This window comes from Desmodus rotundus, chromosome 10, assembly GCF_022682495.2.
Source record: "Desmodus rotundus isolate HL8 chromosome 10, HLdesRot8A.1, whole genome shotgun sequence".
Taxonomy (NCBI): domain Eukaryota; kingdom Metazoa; phylum Chordata; class Mammalia; order Chiroptera; family Phyllostomidae; genus Desmodus; species Desmodus rotundus.
In genome coordinates this window covers 18,702,648-18,715,408 of record NC_071396.1, presented here as the reverse complement: position 1 = coordinate 18,715,408, position 12,761 = coordinate 18,702,648, and the positions used below count along the sequence as shown (strand labels likewise).

General features: G+C 43.5%; 1 protein-coding gene across 5 annotated transcripts in view; it reads left to right on the top strand.

Moving 5' to 3' along the window:
- The first annotated feature begins 328 nt into the window (after positions 1-328).
- Positions 329-12,761, top strand: part of MTR (5-methyltetrahydrofolate-homocysteine methyltransferase) — a 93,858-nt gene continuing 81,425 nt past the window's right edge. Inside the window, exons 1-4 of one of the 5 annotated variants that reach the window (XM_024561653.3) lie at positions 329-566; positions 6,346-6,557; positions 10,417-10,506; positions 12,073-12,142. In XM_024561653.3, coding sequence (XP_024417421.2) covers positions 533-566; positions 6,346-6,557; positions 10,417-10,506; positions 12,073-12,142 — 406 coding nt within the window. In that variant the 5' untranslated portion in view covers positions 329-532. Of the gene's footprint in view, positions 567-6,342; positions 6,558-10,416; positions 10,507-12,071; positions 12,143-12,761 lie in introns of those variants that run through there. The other 4 variants (XM_024561652.3, XM_024561654.3, XM_045196542.2 and 1 more) reach the window with 4 other exon arrangements.

Here is a 12,761-nt window from a genome sequence, read left to right as displayed (position 1 = left end):
GCATCTCACCCAGCCACAGGAAATACCGCGCCGCGACTAGCTTGGTCTTCTACTTAACAGCACACAACGGGCAGGGTCAGCTTCGGCTTCCACCATGGCGGACACGAGCGGCGGCCATGTGGCCGCACTTCCGGATCCAAGACGCGGAGATCAGCGAAACCTCGCGAGGACAGGACCTTCTGCCCCGCCCTCCTCGACCGACTACATCTCCCAGAGAAGCCGGGAGCGAGCCTCAGGCGATTGGTTGAGGCCGACAGCCAATACGACCGCGAGAGCTCTCACAGACCAATCACAGCCCCAGGGCGGGAGCTCCGCGCGGAGGCTCGTTTGGGGCACTAACTGTCTACATCCTGAGGTGTCCTGTCCCTGCGGACAGAGGGCCTGGCCGGTCTCGGCCCACGTCGTCCACTCCGCGGTCCTCAGGTCCTCTCGCGCGGCCTGCCCCGCGCTGGCCGGCGCCGCTCTCAGCGGTACGCTGCGGAGACTTCCCCGCTGCGCCTCGCGCTTGAGGAGGAGCTGCAGACGCGGAGGCATGTCCCCCCCGCAGGAGGAGCGCACGCCCTCGGGTAACACTCGGCCCAGCCTCGGGTGCCATGCTTTCCGACTCGTGCTGTGCGCTCCCGGACGCCTGGTGGTGCTCTCACTCCCTGCTACGCCCCGCAAGGTTCTCGCGAGCAGGCGGGCGGCGCCTGTGGGCTCCGGGAGTACCCACGTGTCGCCGCTCCTGCGCCCGCGGACCCCCGGTCCCTGCCTGCCCGCACCTCGTCCGTCCCCCGCCGGCCTCCAGTCCCGCCCCGCGGCACCCCGTCCCTGCCCGCCTGCATCTCTTCCTCCCCGCCCGCACCCTGTCCCTGCCCGCCGGCATCTCTTCCTCCCCGCCCGCACCCCGTCCCTGCCCGCGGGCATCTCTTTCTCCCCGCCCGCACCCCGTCCCTGCCCGCGGGCATCTCTTCCTCCCCTGGCAAACCGGCCGTCACCTCCTGAACACATACCTCTCTTCTTGCTGGGAAAATACACTGCGAACGTCCGAGTAAGAACTTTGCGTTTTGACGGCCGATTTCAGACGGCAGTTTTGCCTGACTTTACGATCTCATTCAGTAGGTAGTTACTGAGCACCTACCGTGCTCAGCCAAAGAGAGTCCAGGTGCTGAGGGCAGGTGAGGAAACCCAGGGGCCTGTTTGAACGGCAGTGTTTATTTTGCACTGCGGGGTCTGAGCAGTTGTTCCTCAAATCCCAGCTGCGTTGAATCACTATTAAAACAGATTAACAGGCGTTCAGCAGGTGGGGATGGGGAGTAGGGACCTCATGACTTCGTCAGCTCGGGGGTCACCATTGAGAAAAACACTACTTGGTACTGGGTGAGATTTCCGCTTTACGGAAGGTACAGCTGTGGGTCTCTGAGGTCATCTGGTTAGAGCCTGCGCAGACACACCCACCGAAATGCCGCTGCGCGGTGCGACGTGCGGCACCGGGGAACTGTCGTGGGGACGGAGCAGGGGGGCCCTCGTCAGTGGGCCAGCACAGCTGTTCTGACGCTCGCGGGCCTGGGACGGGGGAGAAAGCTTTATCCCTGCCGCCGGCAAGTCAGGCCTGTCCCTCCCATGGGGTATCGTGTAGCTATTTCAATACTACCTGTTATTTGGGACTTAGGACCTTTCGTCTCTCCGTTTAATTAGACAGGAAACACGTGCTTTCCCTTCGGTGGGAATGCCTCGGCTCAGTGCGTGACTGCGCACTGAATAGCAATGTCGCGATCACCGAGAAGACGTCGGGGGAGTCGGCTCTAAGACGTGCGCAGGGTCCCGGCCGCAGTGGGCTGAGTCCTGATAAATAGGATTTGGGTGGTGCTTCCCGGAAGAGAAACGTTTCGATGGCCACTGGCCCCGACTGACTCGTGAGAGGGTTCTGTGAGGGCTGCGCGAGTCGAAGGCCCCGGAGGATAATCCCCTCGCTGAGGCTGAGAACAGAGGACACTTAACGTAAACCAACACATCTTATATGCTAGAGGATCAGTAAGGATGTGGGCTAACGTAGAAGCAGTGGGCTTTTGAAGGACTTGAGTTGCTGAGGAGTTTTATTTTCTATCCATGCAGTTCCTATTTATGCTTGTTTTGTTAGGTGTCCCTTTTATCTATTGGCTACTCCATAGGTAGCCTGTTTTAAATATGTCCATGTGTTTGTATGTTTCTCTGTACTGTAGTTTGTGTATATGTGTATTTTTAACCTGTGTGAATAGTGTCATGGTTGTTAACCATTGCTGACTTTTTCACTCGGTTCTCGAGCCTCACAGCACAGCAACGCAGTGGTCTGTCTGGTTACCCCCGTGTGTTATTCCGCACGAGCCTCCGCCCCATTCACATCGCCGTGTCCCCAGCCAAGGTTGTCGCCAGCTTGCCATTCCAGCGTTTGTCCTCTTCTGTAGTCTCTGTGGGTCTGTGGCAGTTTGAGAAATACACCCAGAGTGAAATTGCTGGGTTTTCTGCATTCTTAATTTTACTAAGTCTGCTAGCTTGCTCTCCAGAATGGCCCTGTCTTTGTGCCAACACGCATACTTCAGATTTTCTGTGGCATTATCCGGTCTTCTAATTATTGCCCATCTGTAAACTGGCTGTAAGTTGTTATTGTGCTGTTTTAATTCACATTTCTCTGATAGTTAATTAGTTTGAGTATTACTTCATCTAGTCCTTGGTTATTATAGGTTTCCCCTCCCTTCACTTGCCTATTCATATCTTTTGCCCATTTTTCTATTTGATTTCTTATTGATTTGCAGAAGTTCCTTGTTCATTATAAATCTTAGTCCTTTTCAGTTGTAGACATTGCAAAATGTTTCTCCAATCCATAATCTATTTATTTTGTTTGTGGTGAGTTTCCTTTCTTTTAACAATGTTTTAAATTTTATTTTTTAATTACAGTTTACACTCAATATTATTTTGTATTAGTTTCAGATGTACAACATAGTGGTTAGATAATCATATACTGTCAGTGGTCCCCAACCTTTTTGGCACTAGGGGCTGGTTTCATGGAAGATAATTTTTCCATGGACTGGGTGGGAGGGTTGGTTTTGGGATGATTCCAGCACATTACATTCAAGCTCGCCTCTTGCTGTTCTGTCCATTTCCTAACAGGCCTGGAGATTGGGGACCCCTGATACACTTTATAGAATGTCCCCCCCAATGTTTCCAGTACCCACCTGGCACCAAGCTTAGTTATCACAATGTTACTGACTATTCCCTGGGCTGGACTATGGTACCATTACATCCCTGGACTATGTTGTAACTACCAATTTGTACTTCTTAACACCTTTGCCTTTTTACCCAGGCCCCTAATCCTGCCTCCCACCTGGCAACCATCAGTCTGATCTCTGTATCTATGAGTCTGTTTCTGTTTTATTTGTTCATTTATTTTGTTCTTTAAATTCCACATATGAGTGAAATCATCTGGCATTTGTCTTTCTCTGACTGACTTACTTCACTTAGCACTGTACCCTCATGGTCCGGCTATACTGTCGAAACGGTATGGTTTCATTCTTTTTTGTGGCCATTGTAGATTATGTTCAACAACTTTTTTTATCCACTGTGGTGAATTTCATTTAACAGACATTCTTAGTTTGTATGTAATCAAATTCATTTTTTAAAAACATTACAGGTTGAGCTTTTTGAGTCATAAGAAGTCTTTCTTCTAAGTAGTAAAGATTTTGTATATTGTACATTCCTTATTTTATGACAGGGGTTCATCATATATTATAATATTGGGTGGTCTAGTAACCCCTTCCTATTTTTTCTAAGTTAATTTAGCTCCTTATGGGCTTTTAGTCTTCCACATAATTAATAGAATAAGTTTGTCAAATTTCTCATAGAAATCAAATATTTTGTTTAGAGTTAAAAAAAAATCTTTGATCTCTTGCATATATGATGATTCTTAACAAGATCTTGGAATTTGTGTGTGTGGGGACAGGGGTTTTTTTATGGTAAATAGTGAACTACCTTAAAGTCTGAGAACAGTTTATATTTCTAGTTGAAAAGTAAATACAGTGGGAGCCCCATGGAAAACGCTTAGACTTTTTATGAAAATTAGAAGGAGCAGAATCACATTCCACTGTCAGATTTGCAGTGAGTAGAAAATGCCAAACTAATACCCGCGAGGTAGACTAGGACGGGGGAAGGTGTGGCATTCCTTCTGCCAGTTTCTCCTTTCTGTCTAATGTGTGTACTTACTCAGTGCAGGAGATGGAAGGACAAAGAAATGTAACCAATGTGGTACCAATTGACAATTTTGCTGAGGCCAAAGGACATATTTCATTGTGAAAAATACTGTATTTTTTCCCTAGAAAGTTTAGATACTTTTAAAATTAAATTAGCAAATGTATGACATAATCCCCCCACATTCACACCCTGTTCTCCAACCAGTCTGATGAATCAATCACCCACTTAGGCTCACATAATGTCATCTGAGGATGGATTGCAGCTACATTCTTTTCTGTTTTCTTTTTTTTTTTTTTTAAGATTTTATTTATTTATTTTAAGAGAGGGGAAGGGAGGGAGAAAGAGAGGGAGAGAAACATTGATCAGTTGTCTCTTGCACACCACCAACTGGGGCCCCAGCCTGCAACCCAGGCATGTGCCCTGACTGGGAATTGAACCGGTAGCCTTTTGGTTCGCAGGCGGGCATTCAGATCACTGAGCCACACCAGCCAGGGCTATATTGTTTTAAGGAGAGGAATTCAGTTGGGCATATAGGTTAAAGTTTTCAATTTCCCATTTGAAACTCTGCATTTTATTGTTTTCACTGGGTATTGCCTTCTTTCTGCCAGACTGATGTTCATTTCCTCACTTGCAAACATGCTATTCCTGCCTTCTGTCCCAACCTGAATAGGACTGAGAGCTTGCAGGTTTACATGATGTTTTTTCATGGCCCACTGGACTTTGTATTGGGTTGGCCAAAAAGTCCGTTTAGTCTTTTCCCTTATGATGGCTCTAGTAGTACTTAGTTGTCTTTAACATCACTCGAAACAATTTTGTTAGATTGTACTGTGACAACTGTCCTATCAGTGTACATTAAAAAAAAAAACCATCAAAATCGGTGAGTTTTTGTGCAGCCATTTTAATATTGAAGATGGAAGAAGACATGCCATATTTTTGGTGTGTTATGCTTTAGTATTTTAAGAAAGGTAAAAATGCAACTGAAACGCAAAAAAAAAGATTTGTGCAGTGTATGGCGAAGGTGCTATGACTGATCGAACGCGTCAGAAGTGGTTTGCAGTTTCTTGGTACTACTGACATTTTGTCCAAATGTTTGCTGTGGGGCTGTCTTATGCATTGCAAAATGTTTAGCAGCACCCCAGCCTCTCCTCACTAGAAGCCAATAGCAGCAGACAGCCGACATACTCAAAATGTCCAAATCAATGAAGTTATTGGTGAAAATGAAAAATGTGTCTTTTAATTATGGAAAAAACAGACTTTTTGGCCAACCTAATAGTTCCTAGAACACAACCTTTAGAGTTTCAATCTTAGCTCTACTTATTAGCTATGTGATGGTAATGACGTACTCAGAGTAGTAGTTAAGTATATATGTCTCATTTGATGACTTGTATGATTGGAAGGTGCAGCTCTTAACATCTGAAGTGTGCTTTCAAACACATCATCTCATTTTATTATCACAGTTCCTCTGACAAAGGCAAGACTGATTTCCTTAGTTTGAAGAAACATGAAGTCTTATCTAAAACCCCATGGCTACTTATGGGAAACCAGAAAATAGGATTGGAAGGAGAGGCATTGGGGCTTCTCAGGGCTGGGAGTGAAAAGTTAAGGACGTAGAGTTGAGACGTTCCAGGGTGTTAGCCAGTGATTATTTTATAGATGGGAGCAGGGGGGGGTAAGGCTCTTAGTTCTGGCAGTAGGTGGAGAAGTCTGTCAAAGCTCACAAGTAAATGGAGTTTGGTATTACTGATCATTTTCAATTATCCCGGTTAAATCTCCCTATGAAGGGAGCATGTGCACAGAATTAACAGAGGCAGAGACAGCCCTGAAGGCGGCTCAGCAGCTCGGCTGGCCTCGCACCACTTGGCTCATTTCTGCCCTTTCCTCCTGTCTGAAACAGTAACTACAGCCCGCTTTAACATCTGTTAGGTGCTTCACGGGTGATTTTGTGCGATATATAATCTTGGCATTGTAATAGCTTAATGAAAACATTTTTGCGCCACATTTTTCTAATGTTGTGGAGCTATGAGCGTATCTTTTATGAGCCCTATTAATTCTATTGTGAATGGATATAAATTAAACTCCCTCTCCACACATCATTTTCCCCTTTTATTTTTCAAAGTCAAACTGTCACTTCCTTTAAAGCAGGCATGAAGAAAACCCTGCAGGATGAGATCGAAGCCATTCTGCGGGAGAGGATCATGGTGCTGGATGGAGGGATGGGAACCATGATCCAGCGGCACAAGCTCAGTGAAGAAGACTTCCGAGGTCAGGAATTTAAGCATCACGCCTGGCCACTGAAAGGCAACAATGACATTCTAAGTATAACTCAACCCAATGTCATTTATCAAATCCATAAGGTAAAGTGTCACTAGGTGCTTGCTTATATTTTCAATCTGTCATTCTTCACGCCGTTTCATGTACTGAGGGCAGAATACTGTGCTGAGTGCTCTGGAGGATACAGAAGAAAGAGGTGATTTGTTCAGAATGCAGGCGTTGGACACCAAATAAAAGTCATGCACTGTGTTGAGCATTCAGGGTAAGGGCACAAGGAAGGTAGGTGTTCGGCCTTTGAGGTGTTTCACCTCCAGTGAAAGAAACCACAAAATCCTGGACAAATTAGAGTTTTCATATCCACTGGATTACTCAAGTCACCAAAACAGCCTTGATGAAATACAACGAAAGGTAGTTGTTATTTTCAGTTTTTAGATTTAGAAACTAAGGATCACAGTTTAAATAACTTGCCGGACGGGACGGAGTTTTACTGAGCTGAAATCCCATATTCTTTCATTCTATTGTTTTGTCTCCAATAAAAATGCATAGCCAATGTAAAGAGATGAGAAGCAAGTAACTGGGTATTGCTGTACTTCTGAAGTTTTAAAATAAACAGAACAAAGTTGTTTCACAGGTGATCATAGAAATTTCATAGAATTATGACTAGAAGACATAGGCGATTTAATCTGTTTCCTTGGTCTGCAATCAGAAGGACAAAGCTTATTTGTCATCTAAGTGAGAAAGTTTTATTTTCCGGAGACTTATTATTATAAGTGTTTCAGACTATTCTTAAGGGGAAAAAATTACCTAAACAGATCACTGAGTTGTTACGTGATTCATTGAGTGGAAAGGATCATTTTACTGGGTGGTCAAAACTTTGTTCTAAGTAAGATGCAGAGTGGTTTTCCATTGAAGAAAAACTAAGAATGCCTTTTCTTTGGTTATAAGGGGAATTGTAGGTAGTGGAAGATTTCAAATTGGTCTTTGAAGAAGTTTGGTTCTGCAGAAAGAATGGTAATTCAGTTTTTTTGCTAGGCCTTGAGAATGTGTAGTCAAATCTCATGAAAACCCCAGTGTATTGACACTGGGAATGTCATCGTGGTTATGAATTGCATGGAGTGGTTACAAAACTCAGTTCTTCTAGTAGAGTTGGTGAGTCACACGAATGCCGTGCCATGTGGCTTTGCTCTTGTGGCTTATCACTAGAGTCTAAGTTCCTAAGGGTAGCGATTTATGCCTGTGTTTCAGTCCTGAATAGCTACTGCCTAGAACAGTACCTTGCATGTGGTGAGTACTCAGTAAATATTTGTTGAAGGAACGAATCCTGTCCTGTGTATTAGGCATCTAGATAGAATAGAACAACAAGATTCCCATGATAGGTACAGGAAGCAAACATGGCTATAATACAGTAAGGTCTACCTAGCTACCCCATTCCTGGAAAAATATTTACTGACTGGAGTCTTTAATGTAGAGACCACATCGTGGTAAGAACAGAAAAAGGCTGGGTTATTTTCACACTTAGTTATTTCTAGTGGAATTAATGACTGCAGATCAGATCCTCTGATACTGAAGTTTAATGGAATTTCTAAGTTATATGTGTAGTGTAAGTGCCTGACATTAAGCTTTTGATTGCAGAGGCATCTATTGCAAAGACATTTACCTCGAATAAGCACTTTGGCAGGTGTATAACACAGTTGCTAGCTAAACAACTAGATAAGGAACCAGGCCACTTCCACCCATGAAGTTCCCCTTTAAGAAAGCCCTGGGTAGCCTAGATAACTGACCGCTTGAGTGACAGTGCTTTTCCTTTTCTGCACCCTAATTCCCACTCTTATGTTTTAAATTTGCCAATAAAAATCAAACTTGGAAAGCCCTAGAACCCCAACTTTGACCTCAGTAAAGGCTGAACTCCAGGTTCACGTGCACTCACTTGCTCACATACACCTACCGCATGCCACCTTGCTCTGCGGCCCCAGGAGTGTCTGTGTCATCCTGGAATGATAAATAATAAGTCCTGCTCCATACAAAACTCCCCATGGTTGTTGTGGAGGTACATCTGGCTGTCACAACCACAGGCGTTACTAGCCAGGCCATCAGTGTAGACCAGGACCAATGTGAAACCATATTTGAAACATCTACTAATGTCTATAAGGGCCGTCTTCAATGTCCTGCTTTAATTTTGACAGCCTTCTTCAGGAGAAAACTGAGGAGTAGAGGAATTACACAGCTTGCCCCAGATCACACATTCTTTGAATCTGTGAGAACAGGATTGGAATGGGGGTGTCCTCTGCAGGGCCCACGAGTGGAGCAGTGACCTAGGAAAGGTGGAGAGAGAGGGCGACGAGCTAGAGGCAGCACCTTTTAACTTTGTGTTATGGAAATTTTCACATCTGTGGGAATTTAGAAATACTTTTCTCTAATTTTAAAGACAGTGTGCTTTCACTGTTTAAAAACGTGGGCCTAGTGCTCGCAGCACATATTTAAAAAAAAAAAAAAAAAGGTCTAGCTAGATAATATAGAAAAGCATAAAACAAAAACCACTTGTAATGTCAATACCAAGAGATAACTACCATTCACATACTTTATTTTATATTTCAATCTAGTTTTACATATTTGGATTTTAAAAATTAAATTGTGATTATATTATTCCATCCTATTCTAAAATTTGTATTTTTTTACTTATATCCCATGAACATTAAATGTTCCAAAAATGGTTTTAATAACTTCATATTAATCCATTCTATGTATACATCATCAGTTACTTAACTAATCTCCTTATTCCTAGGCATTAAGAAATTTTTCTTGCTCTTTTTTGAAAAATTAAATTTTAATTAATTTGTTCTCATAAAACAAAACCCACAGGTACGAGTAAATTCCCTTTAAAACTACCCCAAAGTTCTATTTTTTTTTGCCAAGATAACCACTCGTGTTAGCTGACATAATGTCTTTCCAGATGATTCTGTGGTGCATTTGTATAAGTACATATGTATACTGATATGTGTGTGTATGTATATACATATATATCTAGAAAACTCACAGTATGGTTTGTATATATGTGTGTATATATGAAAGATGTCATGCTTTACATATCAATCAATCTTGTTTTTTTATTCAGCAGTACTTTGGAGATCTTTTTGTGTTAGTATATGTAGACATACACAATGTTATTCAGCTACCACATGGCATGTAATAAAATGGATATGTTATAGTTTATTTAGCTGTTTCTTTACTGATAGATATTTAGGAAGTTTGTGACTTATAATGTGTAAATCTTGGTTTTCATTGTCCAGCTCTTCTGCAAAGAGTTTTATCAGCTACCAGGGATTAGGTTCACTCACTGTGGGAAAATCTAGGAGGTTGAGAGATTCCAGAGTGCTCATCAGGTTGAAGCTGAGAAGAAAGGTTTTAAACAGGGAGAACAGGAGGGCACTGGGTCCTCAAGGTTCTAGTGGGGCTGCAGGTCTGCTTCAGGGGGGCTAGGAGATGTGGACGGAACTGTGTGGTCAGCTTTGAGGTCCAGAGCCAGCGGAGTTCTCACTGGGGACCAGAGTGAAGCATTGGGAAGGCAAGGGAGGGAACTGCAGTTTGTTGCATGTCCATCCTGTGTCAGACACTTGATGTTATTATGTATCATCGTATAGCCACCCCGTGAAGTAGGATTTTAATACTTTCAAATGAGGATACCGAAACTAAGAGAGTCTAGGGAACTTGGCTCAATTCAGGGACCTTAGTGTGTGAACTTGTCTGAGTTCACCTGCTGTGTTTATTCATACCATGTGCCTTCCTATGAAAGTCTCACATCTGCGTGCATCTCTAGCCTCTAATGCAGTGCTGTGTGCATAGTGAGTGGTCAGAGGCCATTTGGGGGTGATGATGAAAAGGCATATTTATTGTTGAGGGAGATGGATTCTAAAACTCAGCACTAACAGTACTGTCTCGTTGCAGGATTACTTGCTGGCTGGCGCAGATATCATTGAAACAAACACTTTCAGCAGCACTAATGTTGCCCAAGCTGACTATGGCCTGGAACACTTGGTAAGACTTCCATTTCCCCTCATAACTAAGATATTCAAGAGCATTTATCACATTGCTAGTAGCTAGTGAGAAGACCAGCTGAAGCGAATGTCTGGTTATCTGTTTGTGCTCAGACAGGGAAATGGTTTGACTCCCATCTGCTTGTGAATGTAGCAGCCCATTTATTTTCCATCTGACTTCTTTTATAGGCAAGTAATAATCAAATAGAAATTATGCTTATTATGCAGTGATTATTGATAAAGGCCTAATGACTGGCTGTGTGCATTGTTTTGTGAGGCCTTCTTAAGTATTGTGTGGTAAAGTTGATTTCCTTTTTAAAAAAAAAATTATGGCGAAATACATGTAACATAAAGTTTACCATCCTAACCATTTTTAAGCATAACTTTAGTGGCATTAAGTATATTCAGTTGGTGACACCATCACCAACATCCACCCACAGAACTCTTTTTTTATCTTGCAGAACTGAAACTCTGTCTCCACAAAACGCTCACTCCCCATTTCCCTTCCCCAGGCCCTGGCACTCTCCATTCCCCTCTCAGTCTCTGAATTTGACTCCTCTAGTTCCTCCTGTAAGTGTAATAGGAGATCCAGGCCTTTTGTGTATCACGGAAAAGTTACTGCAGTTAGTTTTGTGATATTTTAGACTAGGAGTTGGCAAACCTTTTCTGTAGAGGGCCACGGAATAAATACTTTGGGCTTTGTTGGCTTATACAGTCTGTTGCAACCACTCGACTCTGTCGTTGGAGCACAAAAGCAGTCACAGAAGATGTGTAAATGATGCGCTTAATTGAGTTATAAGAAAGCTTTTATTTACAAAATTGGCAGCAGGTTAGATTTACCCTGGGAGCCATAGTTTGATATACCCCTATTTTAGGATATTATGGTTTCTTAATATATAGATACAAGGATCCAAGGCACAGAGGGTCTTTGAGTTAGATGGAATCTGGAAGATCACAAGACTAGGACTTCCTAACTTGGCTTGTGGAAGCCCTTCAGGAGGCCTTTGAACCTCTTTAAGTTGTAGGCAGTACTTTGTATGTGTGTGCATACTTGCTTTTATTTCCTAGTGAGTGGGTTCATGGGCCTTTACCAGATTTCAAGAGGGTAATAATGTACCGAAAGTTCAGAATCATTGATTACAACCATTGTTCGGTGAAGGAAGTCAGGGCCTGAAGAAGTTGCCATGGGAACTGCCCGGCTGGCAGTGACAGAGCTGGTCTTGTAAAGCCTGTGCTTTTTCCATTACTATTATTTTTTCTAAATCTCAGAATATTTAACTACATCAGCATATTCTGAGACATGCCAGATGTCCAGAGATTGTTCTTTTGCCACCTCGCTTATGGTTTTGGGGAAAACCTAAAAGCAATTCCTAAAGACTTTTGCCTTTCCTGTTGCTGTTGAGGCTGGGGCAGCTGATAGGCCTTCTTGGCCAAGATTTCATTCAGACCTCAGGTTAATTTGCTTTCCATTTCCTATTGAATGACACTGGGTTTTAGAAGGTCATGAGTTCCTTACTTAACATTGGAGGAAAAGAAGGATGAGCTAACATTTGTAGTTCTGCGTTAGGTCTACCAGATGAACAAGTGCTCTGCGGGAGTGGCCAGAAAAGCAGCCGAGGAGATAACTCTCCAGACAGGTAAGGAACACTTTTCTTCCTTTTTTTTTTTTTTTTTTTTTTTTAATTTAGAGGGGAAGGGAGGGAGAAAGAAAGGGAGAGAAACATTGATGGGTTGCCTCTCATACGCACCCCAGCGGGGGACCTGGCCTGTGACCCAGCCTGTGACCCAGGCATGTGCCCTGACGGGGAATCAAACTGTCAACCTTTCAGTTTGCAGGGCAATGACCAACCAACTGAGCCACACCAGCCAGGGCTCTCCCTTTTTTTACAAAGATGATTCCTTGGAAATTTTCAGCTGTAATGTGCTGTCCTTATTGCACTTTTCCCTTTAATAATCATTGGCTTTCCAGCAACCCTGCAAACACTGTGTTGAACTTATTCGTAGGTTACTTCTCTGCAATTTCACATTGCATTCCCTATCTCTGGATTGACTATCCCCGTGGGCCTTGGGCTCAGGGTTTATTCTGTGTTTACTCTGCTGCTAGGACCATGGCTCCCTGTACATTATAGCTGAAATGGTTTTCCTCCCTTTGGAAGCATACCATAAGGTTAATAAGGCAAAAGCTGACTGTTTTGGTCATTTGGGTTATTATTCAGGTATTTGATCTTATCCTCTAAAGCTTTTCCCATCCCTGTG